The sequence below is a fragment of the Balaenoptera acutorostrata genome, chromosome 18 (genome assembly GCF_949987535.1).
Source record: "Balaenoptera acutorostrata chromosome 18, mBalAcu1.1, whole genome shotgun sequence".
Lineage (NCBI taxonomy): Eukaryota > Metazoa > Chordata > Mammalia > Artiodactyla > Balaenopteridae > Balaenoptera > Balaenoptera acutorostrata.
The window spans coordinates 804,101-818,881 of NC_080081.1; the positions used below are offsets into that span (position 1 = coordinate 804,101).

General features: G+C 55.1%; 1 protein-coding gene across 5 annotated transcripts in view; it reads right to left on the reverse strand.

Annotated features, from left to right (window-relative positions):
• Nucleotides 1-914: 914 nt before the first annotated feature.
• ATP11A (ATPase phospholipid transporting 11A) overlaps nt 915-14,781 on the reverse strand; it is a 124,753-nt gene continuing 110,886 nt past the window's right edge. Inside the window, exons 25-29 of one of the 5 annotated variants that reach the window (XM_057532692.1) lie at nt 11,870-11,935; nt 11,196-11,299; nt 8,939-9,104; nt 5,489-5,592; nt 915-4,678 (exon numbers count right to left, since the gene is read on the reverse strand). In XM_057532692.1, the coding sequence (XP_057388675.1) occupies nt 5,500-5,592; nt 8,939-9,104; nt 11,196-11,299; nt 11,870-11,935 (429 nt within the window). In that variant the 3' untranslated portion in view covers nt 915-4,678; nt 5,489-5,499. Of the gene's footprint in view, nt 4,679-5,347; nt 5,593-7,561; nt 7,649-8,938; nt 9,105-11,195; nt 11,300-11,869; nt 11,936-14,781 lie in introns of all 5 variants that reach the window. The other 4 variants (XR_009005880.1, XM_057532690.1, XM_057532689.1 and 1 more) reach the window with 4 other exon arrangements.

Here is a 14,781-nt window from a genome sequence, read left to right on the forward strand (position 1 = left end):
CTGAGGCAGGTGTGGACACCGGACCACAGCAAACAGCAGCCCCGGGGCTCCGACTCACCTGCAGCATCTGCTTCCTGTAGCGTCTGTAGCTGTGTTGGCTGCTGGCGTTTGGTCTGACAGCCAAGGTCACCCACTCAGGGTGAGTTACTCGCCCCGGCTGTGTGCTCGTTTCATGGTGTTTGGGAGCCGGGAAAAAAGCCCCCAGTTTAGAACTGTGCCCGGTGAGGCCAGAGGCCTGAGCCGGTCCCTCCCAGGGGGCCAGTCGGCCCTGAAGGGGCAGTCCTGCCCCAGCCCAGGGAGGCCCTTTCTCAGGACCCTCGACCTGGCTCCACCCTGGTCCCCTAGTCCCAGGAGGGAGACCTGGTGTGAGGATGTGTGGAGTTTTCTGAGCTTGAAGCTTTCAGAGGAGACAGGGAGCTTGGTGGTGCTGGTGGGAGCAGTGGCCAGGGGGTGGGGAGGCCAGGGCTGGGGGGGCAGGAACCTGGGCGCACAGAACCCGCCCTCCCTCCGACTGCCCACGAGCCTGTGGGACCCGGGGCCTGGACAAGAGCGGGGAAGGGAGGAGAGCCTGGAGGGAAAGGGGAGGAATCCAGATGGAAAGGGGTCTCAGGCGGAGGGTCAGGGAGCAGCTGGAGCGGGGCGGGCAGGATCACAGCGTTAGGAAACCCGACACTGAGCTTCCCGTCTGCGCCCCTCGGCCTCGGTGAGGCGGGGGCCCTGGAGCTACCCGGTCCCACACGTTCCCAGGGCACCAGCTCCCACAGTGCCGTCCACTTCGTCCCAAACAGAGACACTCCCTTTCAGAGTGTCTACCCGGCAGCTCCTCTTAGCGGGAAGTTAAGACCAACTTCTATGATCTTTTTAATTTGTAAAGAAACTAATCCAGACCTTTCTTCTTCTTTATTGCAAGCAGATTCAGGTCTCCTGCTTAGATAATCTGCAGAAAAGTCCAATCATAATTCGTATTATGAAGATATACTTTATCTACAGAAATAAAAGTTAAGAACAGTAGCATACAAAATAAATTCTACAGAAATTTAAGATTTGGTTTAATTCACAATTTAATTTTTCAAAGCAGGTTAATAAATAATTATCAATTAAACATTACTGTTTGGAGGCTGATTTATTACCTTAAACGCACCTACTATATTCAATAATTTAAAAATAAATTCCAGTATTTACGATGACAACACCTAGAGATAACATTCGTGTTAAATACATTTTTGAAGATTCTTTTATTACATTACATAATGAATGGACATTTTAAACAGCAATGCAGACACACATTATAACTTTAAGTCAGAGACAATATACGCATATTAAAATTCTGTATATTTCGATAAGGTAAAAAATAAAGCTATATAAACTGATCTTCAGATTTTTTTCTGCAAAAGTAGGATCTCTGACACATCTTCATTAAAGCTTTGTTTATACACAATCAGAATGATTCTCACCCCCATTCACCTACCCTCTAACTAAAAAAAAAAAAAAAAAAAAAAAAAGGAAAAAAAGAATGCATTTGCCAGCTGACATTTTTCCTGTTTTTAAAGTTACAAATGGGAAACTTCCAAAAGAAAGTGCATAGCAAGCTGTTACACTGAGTTGTCAAATAAATACCATTAATTTAAAGATAAAGCAGAAGTGGTTGTATTACGTTATTAATAGTGCAAAACAGATGAACTTAGTGGTTTTAAAGAAAAAGGCCGGAAACTTCCCTTAGGTTGCCCTGAACTTTTGGTTGATGCCCATGAACTTAAGAATAGTTACACAGCATGTGCAAGGCAGTTCTGTAGTTAAAGCTGCAAAATCTCACCAGGCCGAACTATGCTTCTATAAACCTGTTACTGCAGAAGGTGGTGTTTCTGGGCTCCTCCCGCGGCCCGGCACTGCCACCAGTGGGTCTCACGGGGCCACGGCCCCCCCCCGGGGGAGGGGGGCGCGGGTCATTTGGTCTGCGTTCACCCCATGGAACCAAGGGCACAGGAATGGGCTGATTTGGGTTCTAACAGGAGTTGCCAAGAGAGGGTCTTTACTCCCAGCTCCGGACACAGGGCCGCTGCAGCTGGGAGGGTCCGAGGGCTGCTGGCAGCCACCTGTCCTGAGGGTGGGGCTCAGAGGCCCCCGCAGGGTCCCCTTAGGACGTGGGATGTGTGTGCACCTGCGGCCTCGGGTGGCCGGGAGCTGAAAGCAGGAGAACGGAGGTGGCCGGAGCAACACGGCCTACATACAGACAGCTTGCTTTGGGGGATGGCGTGTGGGTCAGGAACCAGACATCTGGACCAACGGGGGAAATGTTAATAAGTGATTAACGTGCAGCTGTAAGATTTTCAAAACTAAGGAAAATGCTTAAATTACTTGCTTTAAGGTTAGTGTAAGGCAAGTAAGTACTGCCCACTGTCAGGTGGGAATCTCACTGTCTTGTCTGAAATGTCACTTCGGTGGGTTCTCCTGTCCCTCCTTTGACTTTACTTTTGATCTCATGCCCCTCGCCTATTTCAAATTATCAGGCACAGTCACTTAATAATTTCCCAAACAATTTTAAAAAGACTTTTTGAAGCATGTAAAGGTCAGTAACTTTCATAAGGAGACTTGACTTATCCGAGGTAAATGGTAACCGTCTCAATACAGGCAAAAAGAGGACACAGAACCGTCAAGAAGCTTCTATTTTAAGGCTGAAGGATAGAAATTAAAAACCAAATAAAAAGCAGATGAAATGGCAATGAACTGTGAAGAAAGAGCATAGCAAATTATCATACTCTAAATATGCCTTTTAGCTACTCACTACCGCCAGAAACACCAAAAATAAACAGGTGTAGAGAATAAAATCAAACCTGAAAATTCACATTCATCAGATATTGAGACATTCAGCCAAAATGTTCATCAGAATTCAAATGTAAAGTGGCCAAAATGTCATCAACTTAAAAAATAAAAGCTTTAAAAACATACTTTAAAAATTAGATATGATACATTAACAAATAAATGAAGAAAAGAGATTATAAACAGCTATGAAAATACTTCAGTGCAAAGGGAATTTTAAGATTTCTAAAAAAATACATTACAAACAATTTGTTAACTAAACGTACAGAGAATCTGTCCCCCACACGTATTACATTTATACCCATTTTAGGTTCTTAAAAACGACTGTAAAAATGCACACACCGTTGTTTGCAGGGTCTAGTGTGGACCACACACCGGACGTGGAGCGTGGGTGACAGAGGGCAGGGCGGAGGCTGGAGGGCCCTCAGACAGACACGCCCTCCCACCCCCGTCCCACTGGAAGCCCCACATCCACCATCCTAGTCTTTGGTATGTTTATACTTCACCTGCTTCACCCCGACTACCTGTGTACCCTTGTTCTTGCTGTTAACTCATCCCCTCGTTTAAACAAGTAGTTTATAGGTGAACATTGTACAAACTGAAATTTGAACTTCCTGAAATCCCTAACGTCAAGCATCTCGGAAGTAGACTCAGTGTTCACTCCCCAACCAACATCCCTAAATCCCACCCATGCATCCAGCGGGGGCAATGGTTAGCTTCTGGGTGACCCCTTCCTAAAAAGCCATTGGTTTTACCCTCTGAAGTTTGAATCTCAAACTGAAATGTCTTCTTTACGGACTATTAAGGCTATGTCGAACGGGTTATTTCTAGAAATAAGATACTGGTACAGGAAAGTGACAGGGAGTTTACAGCACAGCTGCCTTCTGACGGTTCACCCCCCCCAAGGAGACACGGATAGGACCCCCGGCAGAGCAGGGTTCGGTCAGAGCCAGTGCGGTGGCGGCGAGGGCAGCGATATTGCTTTTCAGGTCGCCCAGGCCACCTTGTCAGCCCTGTGGGCCTAACACAGATCTGGGGGACAACACCGCCCGGGAGACCGACCGCTCTTGATGGGGGCCTGAGCACCACAACCAGAGGCCGGCCTCGGGCACCCAGGCCCCACCCCTCCCCTCAACCCCAAAACGGGCATTTCGCAGTGAGGGCACCCCGGTGAGCCGTGTCCTCGGGAGCAGGACGATGAATCGCCCAGAACCTGTGCCGGAAGCTTTACTGGACCGGTTCCCCTCTTCGCAGAGGCAGCTGGGGGGAGGCAGAAGGCGGTGCCCGAAGCACACAGGCCCCAGCCCCTCGGAGGAAGGGACGTGGGACCAGACACGTCCGCGGTCAGCCTCGCTACTGCAGGTCCCGGCGACAGCAGCGGACGGACGGGAGGGAGGTGTGCCGGTCCTGGGATGTCCGTGGGCTGGTTCCGAAAGCAGAGGTTTTGGGGCCCGGGAGGAGGGGCCAGACCCGACGCCGCCTGCAAGGCTCAGCTGCGCTTCCCAGGAGGTCGTGGTGCGGCCTCACCCGGGGGGGACCGCGATCCCCCGCAGACGTCCTCCGGCTCCCACCGGGTGCACCGAGGGCTCGCGTGCGTCCTGCCTGGTCGCCGCCCGGGGACGCCTGTCCTGTCCCCTTCACCGCGCGGCTCTTAGCGGCTGGACCCGTGATCCGTGCATCCGGTCTCCCCTCGGGCCACGGGAGCAGGGTCTCTAGCCGGGTGGGGACGCGGGGGTTGGGAGAGGCCGAGCAGGAGGGGGCCTGGCGCCCCCCGCCCTCCCAGGGCGCTGCCCAGGGCTGGGGTCTACAGAGAGGCAAGTGGGTGACTCCCGAGAGGTGGTCCTGACACCAAGCACGCGGTCTGTCGGGAACAGAAAGGACAGAGTCAGTGCCGGGACCCCCGCGAGAATCCCATCGAGCGCCCATCGTCTGACCCGACGCCCTGGCGTGGCCGCCGCCCTCGCTGCCCTGGCCTGGGCCCCCCCGAACACAGCGGGACCAGACACGGAGGAGGCATGTGGGCCGTCCCGGCTGCGATCGTGTCCCTTTTTTGGGTCCGCCGTCCGGCAGAAGACACGCGTGAAAACACGGAGCCCCTCCCTGGGCCCGGGCTGACTGCGGTTTCTCTAACGGGGATGCTGACCTCGCCCTTCCCAGCGCCCCCAGAGGCATCTGCCCGGCCCACGCGTGCGTTCGGATCGAACGGGCAGGGGCGGGGGGGCAGCCGGGCGGGAGACGCCTGCTCTGGACACGGAAGGCGCTGCTGGACACCTGCCCCGGCCAAGGCTCGGGCCACTCACTCCAGATCCCCTTTTTTACTTCAAAAGGTGGTCTTTCCTGATGGACCTTTCGGGTGAAGCCATTCCCACCACCATGGACGAGAATGAATGAACTGTGCTCTGGACGCTGAACACCGGACACGTGTGGGGCGACGTCCGCCCAGCGTGTGTGCTGCACAGGTGTGCAGGCGTGTGCGTGCGTGTGCACGGCACGCAGCCCACGCGGCCGGCCTCTTGGGCAGGCCACTTACCTGGGATGGAACCCACGTGTGTAAAAGCCTTTCTTTGTCACCGTGAACCTAACAGACACAGCACAGCACGCAAAACTTTGGAGGAAAACCGCGCAGTCAGCAAGAGCACAGCACACCGGGCTGCCCGCGGGTGGCCGTTACCTATCCGCCAGCTACTCGCGCCTCGGCCGCGGCTCGGGGTCCATCAGGAGAGGCCGGTCAGGGCTTGGCGTGGCGTCGGCCGGGGCTCGGCGGCTCGAGCTCCTCTGCAAGGCGAGGACAGACACTGAGCCCGCGGACGGGAGGCCGGGCCACCGGGGAGGCTGCTGCCCAGAGTGGGGCGTTGGGTAACGGCCTTGCCCGCTCCCCGAGACCACGGCGGCACGGCTGCGTGTCCCAAGAGGGCGCCGGCCCCGAGGGAGGCGCTCTGTGCCCGTCCCTCTGTCCCGCTCTGTGTGCCTGCCCGTCCCTCTGTCCATGTCCACCTGCCTGTCCCTCTGTCCTGCTCTGTCCACCTGCCTGTCCCTCTGTCCTGCTCTGTCCACCTGCCTGTCCCTCTGTCCCTCTCTGTGTGCCTGCCCGACCCCGTCCCTCGGCCCTGTCTCTGGTCAAACAGAGGAGTCCTGGCCTGAGACCAGAATCTGGGAGGTCCAAGGAGTCACAGGGCCACAGGTCAGCGGGGCCCGGCATCTGAACACTGAGATCTTCTAGTCAAACTGTAAGAGCTTCTCAGTAACAAGGAAGAAGAGAATTGTAGGAGTCGAAGAATCCCGAGTTTGAGCTGCACAGTGTTCTCTGGCGAGGAGGGGGTGAAGCAGACGAGCGCCAGAGTGGCTGCTCTCTGCAGGGGCGCAAGTGCACACGACTGCACGTGCACGCGGATGGAGAAACCAGAAGTGCACGCGTGTACGTGAGTGACCTACGCGTGTACACACACGATGCCTGCCGTGTTTTCGCTTTAACAGGTGAAAGCAAAAAGCCATCCATCTCAAACGCAGTGCGTCCACAAAAGGGCTAGTCAAGTGTTCGTTCCTCCCAAGCTTTGCAGAAATTGGACGGTTCTCCAGCAACAACACGTTGACCCCGTGCGTGCCCGGAGTGCAGGCTCCAGGCACCCTGGGAGGGCTGGGCGTGACGCACCCTGGGGTCACGGCCGCGGCCACGGACACACAGAGCTCAGGGCCCTTCTCCAGGCTTCTGCAAATCAACTCTAAATGAACTCCATCAATAGTCAGAGGATTTAGTTTTAGCCTGGAGTTGGCATGGTTTAACCAATCTCACAAGCACCTCCTGTGACTTATTAAAATGTTCCTAATAATTTCATCCTGAATGTTTTCAAGTGTGTGAACAACAAGATGAAATGGTGTAACTTATTCTAACAAATTCTGATAGCATCAGATTAGAAAAATTTCGATCGCCAATAATTATTTGAACTTAAAAAATGTACCATCCTGCTAGTTAAAAAACAGTGCTAAATCTGTATAGCATATCAACAGTTATTAGAATAAGAAAAAGCCTTTTTTTTTTTTTTTTTTTTGCTTTAGGCATCTTCCCATTAAGCAAGCTGCCTTAGTAAAGCAGTAACACCAAACACAGATCTTCAAAGTGTGCCTGATTTGGAGCACACAGAAATGAGGCATCAGGTACACAAACAACTGAAAACAGATACGCTGTGTCCCTGAAGCCTTGGCTCTGGACGAAAAGCCTTCGATCCTGGGCGGCGGCCACAGAAAACTGTGCGAATGGCTCTATGTGCCCGAGAGAGAGGCGCTACGGCCCTTTAAGGCAAGGTCAGCGCCTTTTTCTAAAAATGATCAGACTTTTTAAAAAAGTTAAGAGGGGCTTTGGTAAAAAAGTTGACCCCAAACACGTCTGTCCTGGCTTTGTCTGCAGCCCGGTGGCACGGCCTGAGTCTGGCCTCTCCGGAGGCCCTCAGTCCCGCCTGCGGAGCGGGCTCTGGGACCCAGGAGCGGCCCCCCCGCCCCGTGCGGGGACCAGGACCAGCCTCGCGGCAGCCGCCTGCGCAGAGGGGCTCTGACGCTCCCCAGGGACACGTACAGGCGCCGGTCAGTGGTCAGTGGCGCGGACGGCAGGAGCCCGGCACCCTGCATCCCCGACGCCAGCCGCCCAGTGCTGCCCGGGGCGGGCCTGCGAGCGCGGCTCCGAGCTTAACCGTCAGCCCCGTGCGGTCCTGCGGCTAAGTCCCAAACATGCAAAAAGACAGAAAAGCGTCACCTTGTTCCGTTAGAAAGTCAGACTGCTGGAAGTCTGAGAAAGCATAAAGACGGTGGGCTGCTCGACAGAAAGGCACTGGCTCCTAGTCTGCCGGTCCCAGAGGTCAGAGGTCAGAGGTCAGGAGGCCATGCACATCGTTAAACAAGGTGGTTATTTGGGCAAAGAGGCCGGAAGACGAAAGGAACGAAGAAGGGAAGAGACAAGAAAAGGCGGTGAGTCCGGTGAGACGGCGGCAGCCTCCGGACATCCCTGCAGCCCCTGGTCCCCTCGCACTCCCGCCTGTGTCCCGCCGGGAATAGCCCCCGACAGCTGTAAGCAACTCGTAATGAAGTTGTCAGACGTGGACCTGCACCAACCCCTCCTGCGTTTCGTCTGGGCACCGACTTTACAAACCCAGCAGAACCCCCAGGGCTGGGGCACCGCGCTCGGCATTTTAAACCAGCACCCGGGATCTGAAGGCTTGCCCACCCGACCCGTCACCTGCTGGGAGGGGAGCGGGGGCAAGTGCTGTGACTGCGTTTCCAGCCCCCGGAGGTCCACCTGCTTTCCACCCCAAAGCCGGCCAACAGCACTTGGGGACTGAGACCACGGGGCCCCTGAGCTTCCCAGAGTGACTCAGCCCCAGGACGAGCCACTCACCCTCTCCTGTTGTCACCCTCCCTGCTGTCCCTCCCCACCTGCATGCCCGGCCCCCTTCACCTGCAGAAGCACCTCGTGCTACAGGTGAGACAAGCATCCTGCAGCAACGGGCCCTGCTGTGGTCTCTGCCCTCTCACTAGCATCCTTCCTCCTCCTCCTGAGGCCTGCACCTCCAAGGGCAAGTCACAGGGGTGAAAGGGTGGGGGGGGTCACAGGGGTAAGGGGACGGGGGACACCCCCTCCCCAAACACCCCGGGGAGGGCCAGAGTGCTCTCGGGAAGCTCTGAGTACCATCTCTGTGTCTGATGCCGGTCCGGGCATCCTTCGTATCTCTCATCTTTCCTGAATCCAGAATTCAGCTTGTTGGCTTCCATTTGGGAGTGTGGAAAACAACAGCCCTACCTACTCATAAAGAGAATTTCCCAAAATAAATGCTAAAGTTTGAGCCAAATTCACCATCCCTAAAAATAATGCAATTTTACCTTCAAGGTAATGATTAGTTGAAAAAACTTTTAAAAATGTACACAAAACAATTTGCCTTTTGTATTGGCTTCAGCTTTTTCTCTTCATCTTTTTCTTAGTTCAGGGACTAGCCACTCAAGTCTAACCACTGGTCATCTAGGTTCAGGTGTAAAACCACGTGTCATCATGGAATTCGTTAGTAACGGTGGACTGACCGCATTTCCAAACCCAAACCTTTCCCGCTCCCCTTTCTAAGGACGGCGCCCGGGGCGGTACCTGGACTTTCTCGGTGGCGCTGGGCCACAGCTGCTGGCATAGCACTTTCTTGAGGACGTCGGGAAGGAGGCTGACGACGACGAGCAGGACGATGGCCAGCCAGGCGGGGCCGCTGGACAGCATTTGTATGAACACATAGTACATCCTTTGATAATTGAGGAACGGCCTGCAGCATCGAGGGGAAGAAGAAACAAAACATGATGGCAGGAGAAACACCGAAATCCTGGCCTGTTTTCTCTACTTGCACGAAGAGCCCATTTGTGCTGGCAGTTCTCACTTTTGTCACGACAGTCACTGGAAAAGCCACCTAGCCGGCCTGCTGGGACTAATCACAGAAACACTGGGGTGTGACCTTTCCCTGTAACGCAGCGTGTTAACGCATGGGTAAAGGAGAGGAATTCTATGAAGTCATCCCAAAGGGGAAAATAAGTCCCCGAAGTTCAGTTTCAGAACAGCGGGAAAGATTTTAAAAGATGAAGTAGGTGATTTTTTTTGTACCTTAGAATCATATCTGCGCAATAGCTATTAATATGGAGAAGATATGCAAGCATGCGTATCTTTATGCATTCATATCTGCTCGCGTCAGCACAACGATTAAATACTTAAAAAATTATGCCATAATATTTTTTTTAAATTGCCATAAAAGTACAGAGAATGAAATGACTCTCCTGCCAGGTGAATCACAAAAGCCTCTGGAAAGGGGCAGTGATGATGGTAAACTTGAGTTACACAGCCTCACGGCTCCGAAGCCCCAAGGCCCAGGAGCTGCCGGGGAGTTTTTGGGGAAGCCTCCCATTTACACAGCCGCTCTGGAGAGCTCACTAGAACCGCAGGGATCTTTGGCCTGGGGCAGGGTTGCTGGAAACCCACCAAAAGCTGGTCTGGTTTTCCTGGATTTCCTGGTCTCCAAGAATGTGCAACGCATGGATCTGGCCACTGGGGGGTCAGCAACAGAGCGGGTCACTGGGTGGATGTCAGCTCAGCAACCTCCACGCGGGGACCTGATGGACCGGGGAGCCTCTCCCCCATTTCAGGGGCCGCCTGCCCCTCCCGGGAGCCGAGATCAGCACTGGGGACGCCAGGTGGAGGGGTCACTGCTTGTGGCCTCCCGTTCGGCCAGGCTGTGGCCCCGGGCCTCACTCGCCTCCCCCGAGTCCCAGCCCTGCTCAGGAAACTCTCCATCTTATGGGGGAGGTGGAAACGTAAACGGGAGAATTACAGGAAAATCCGGCATACGCTATGACAGGGGAAGGAACAACTGCTTGGGGGGCCAGGTGGAAATGCCCGCCTGGGGGGTGACTCGAGGGAAGAGTGGATGAGGCGGATGGGCCGCCGGGTTTCGAAAGAGGAACAGGAGCTCACCAGGCAGGCTAGTCAGAAAGGACGCCTGGGCAGACGGACAGCGCCGGCAAAGGCAGGCTTGTGGCAGATGCCAGATACAGCCACTTGCTGCCCTCGTCAGGACTGACCACCGTATTGCAATGGTCTCTAGACCGGTTGTCTTGTTTGTGTGCCACTCCCAAGTTCACTTTCAACACGGCAGACACGGCGACCTTCCTAAAAGTGCAATCGGACTCTGATGCTCCTCTGCTTAAAATCCTCGATGGCCGCAGGCTAGGGTCTAGGTCCTACGTGGCCGGCAGGCTGGGGTCTAGGTCCTACGTGGCCGGCAGGCTGGGGTCTAGGTCCTACGTGGCTGGCAGGCTGGGGTCTAGGTCCTACGTGGCCGGCAGGCCGGGGTCTCGGTCCTACGTGGCCGGCAGGCTGGGGTCTAGGTCCTACGTGGCTGGCAGGCTGGACCTTCCTCCCGCTGCCGGGCCCTGCCCCAAGGTGTTTGCACGTGGGGCTCCCTTCCTTAGGAAGGGCTCTGTCTGGGGTCCGACTGCCTCGGCCCAGGGCCAGCTCCCCTGGCGCACCCACCATGGTGATGATGGTGCTTTTCTCCCAGGTTTCCCTTTAAATAACAGCTTTTTTGGAGAGGCCTTCCCCAACCTTTGATCTGAAATAGGTCCCTTCCTGTAGCGTCCGGTCTGCTTCTCCCCCGTCACATGTACGATGCAGCGTGTCTCCCCCACTGAGAACCTGGCGGAAAGGAGCAGGGACCACACCCGCCTCGTCCCCTGCGGGCCCCCCGGCCCCGGCGCCACGCCCCCCCCCACAGGAACGAGGTCGTACGGAGAATGAGTGGTCAGCCCTCGAGGAGAGACACAGCAAGACTAGTAACGTAATGACGATTCTATAATTACCAACTCCATACCAGATAATCCCTCCCCAGAGGAGGGAGAAGACGACGTAGAACAGCAGCGACCCCCAGATCACAACGTGGTTTATCCAAGTCCAGTAGTGGGTGTCCAGCGCCAGCTGAAAGAGGGAAAAGGTGACAGATGGCGGTGTTACCTGGGCAAGGCCCTGTGAGCCCTGGCAGCTGGGGGAGGAAGCCAGAAACCACGGCCTCCGAGTCTAAACACTGCCAGTAACTCTACCCGGATCCCGGGGAGATGCTCCCACAGGGCGACTCGGGCGACGGCTCAAGGCACTGGTTGTATTTCTACCCAGGACATTGCTTTGGGATTTTCCAAGACTCAGATTGGTAGGATTTGGGACCTCCATAATGATATTCCGGGAAGAATCCGACTTGACTTGAAAAAGAGCTAAATTTTCCACAGTACATTAATTTGTTCCAATTAAGATGTATTTTGCTTATACTAGGAGTGGGGCAGATTGCCATTTAAAAGAAGTCTAATCCCCATCCCTTCATACAGAATAGGCTCCTTCCCTCCTTCACCTTCTGTGTAATTCTGGCCTTTGCCCCTCGGGGCCGGGGCCGAGTTGGTGGCGGGGAGAAGACCCCGGCAGGGTTAGGGTTAGGGTTACGACTCACTAGGAGGGCCGACTGTGCCCGGAGGAGGCATGTCAGGTCAGGGGATGTACCTTCAGGGTGACCGTAAACACCATCACCGTGAATACCAGCGTCCCGAAGGTCCAGTTCCCAAACATCTGTGGAGACAAGAGTCCACGTCGTCTCCCACTAATACGGATTCTCCTCCTTCGCACTCCACACGAGGGGCAGAGAGCACCTCCCACTGCCCCGCCTGACACTTCCAGCGCCAGAGACGCGGAGACCCCGCGACGTTGCCACAACGTGAGAGGGAGGCCGGCCGAGTCCGGCTCGCTAGGCCCCGGATCCCGCAGCAGTGCCGGGGCGGGCGGTGGTTCCTGGTGGGCGCCCCATCCTTCCTGCACAGCCGCCCCCGGTGTTGCCCCCTCGTTGCTCCCGCAAACGGTGGCCCTGCTCACAAACTAGAGCAGGACACGCCTGAGAGCTAGAGTCACGGTCTGCACGGGGCCGAGCCCGCTCTTCCCGCGGACGAGATCTTTACCCGGTGGCCCAGCCCACGCTCGGTAGAGCGCGTGTCTAGCCTCTTTCACCTGTCGGCTCGGAAGGCAAACCACTGCTGGCATCATCCTGGGAGCAGTGAGAGCGACAGCCTTGTCCCCTGCGGGCGGCATCGCAGGGACGGGGCCCCGTGGGAGTCATGGAAATGGAGGAGGGGAGACACGACAGAGCTGCACCAGGGCCCGGGGCAGGTCCGCGGTCAGAACCTCGGACACGCAGCGGCCCCCGGACGAGGCCCCGGCGGGATGTGGGCTCGGCCAGCGGGAAGCACACACGTCCCACTGGGAGACAACACGTTTCTCACCCACAGACACAGACACAAGCAAAAGGAAACACCAGCCACTTAAGAGCCTTCCTCCTGGGGACAAACCAGCCTCTTGGACATGTTATTTTACAAGAGTTATTTTCCTTGAGATTTCTACACTGCCTAAGAGCCGACCCATTTCTGGTTGGTCGGATTCTGTGAGCTGGGCCTCTCAGAAAATGCTCCTACTTCTTCTTCAAGATAAAACAAAGCTTTACGTCAAAAAGCATTACAAGCTGGAATAAAAATTGCTTTCCCGTATGGTTAGTTTTCAACCAAAGAAACATCCCTACACGTGACTCACTTCAGGCGAGCATGTGGGCTGCAGGCCTTGTGAGGTGTTTACCGAGGCAAGAACCTACTTGCAGAATTCTAGGAGAAAAACCAAAGCGTCAGGACTTTTGTAGGAAACACACTTAAGGACCCTCATCACTTTATTCTCCGCTTCATCAGCGTGATCAAAACTGGGCTCAGATCCACAGCCACAGTGGCCCTCCCTGGAGGTGACTCTGTCCCCGAGGTGGGGGACACCTGCAGTGTCTGGGGACATTTCGGGCGAGGGGGGCTACTGGCATCCAGCAGGCAGAGGCCAGGGGTCCGCTAACTGCACCGGGGCAGCCCTACAACCAAGAACTCCCGGCCTCACCGGCGACAGTGCCCAGGCTGGGAAACCCGCAGAAACATGGCTCTCTCTTCAATGCTTCATGTCGGGGGCAGGAAAGTTTACCTCTGAGGTGGGTTGCAGCTCGGCAGTGGCCAGCACGTGCAGGAGGACGCAGCGCCTGCTTCCTTTTCATTGGAAGCTACCGTTTTTAGCCAAAAGCAAAAGGTGAAGGTGCAGGGAGGGGGCAGCTCTGAACCCCGCGGGCACCGTCAGCTCAGCTGGACGGGCAGGAGCCCTCACAGCCCATGTGTTTGTCACCCCCGCTGGGCAGGGATTCAGAGATCTTTCACAAAACTGTTAGATGACAGCAAATGTGGGCGTGGAACACGAGTGGCAGTGACAGGGCGCCTCCAGCAGCATCGCCATCGGGGACACAGTTTCCGTCACTCAAATGGCTTCTCGTCTCTTCCCGAGAGGGGTGGGACGGTGCTTCTCAAGGCACTGCCGAGATTCCCAGCATTTGGTAGATTCTGGTGGATCTGGGATCCACGCCCAGCCCAGCAAAACAGAGGGTGTGATCTTTACAGGCGAACAGCAGTAAAGCACAAGTACCTTGAATCAGATTCGGGCATTTGGGTTGGAACCCGGGCAAGGCTGCACACCTGCCCGCCTTCACCTGTGCCCTCCGCCAGCTGTCGCAGCTCACTGGGAGGTGGTCATGGTAACACCCCCGTAAGCTCCTCTCGGGTTCCTTATTTAAGGGAGCCCTCAGGTCAAGCTGAGAGTCAACGTATTATTGAATTCAATGGCCATTATTTCTATGGACTTTGGGGGTGATTCACTGGGGCTCCAATCCCCTTTCTCAAAGGGGTGTCCTGAGGGCCGGCCTTTTTCCCAAGTGATATCAGTTCCCCACCCCCCCAGGAAGCCCCAGGGCTGATCTCCTAAAGTAACACGTGTCTCCGCGGAGAAAGTCGTGAACTTCCGGGCCTCGCTCGGAGGATGAGGAGGATTCAGTAGGAGGTCTCCAACCTCCCCCCCAACCAGGTCCAAGTTTAATTCCTTCTCCTTACGCTCCGCTCTCCCTCCTCCTCCTCAGGAGCATCTCGTAGGAAATTTTACTGCTCACAGAAGCTCTGAAACCTCGGCCAGTTTAATTTTTACGTGTGAAAATATTCCACGACCAACACGTCTTGTGTTTTCTCAAGATCGCAGTCACAAGGAACGTCTAGTGCGTTCGCTCCACATGCTGGTTCGGAACCTCTGCTGAGTGCTGGTGTTCTCGTCCTCAGCCCGCTGGGGACCGCTCACGTCCCAGCTCTCTGGATGTTTACTGGCTTCTATTACAACGCGCCCCAAACTTTCAAGCGTTCACCTAGGAATATCCCGCAGTTCAACAATAAAATAATCATTGTCTTATATTCTCACTGGAGAAATAATACAGCTCTTGATGTCTGTACAGAAAATGCTCCACAAGTGAATTTCTCTTTTTCAAAAGTTATCAATGATTCAGTTGTTCTCAGTAGATCCACGAACAT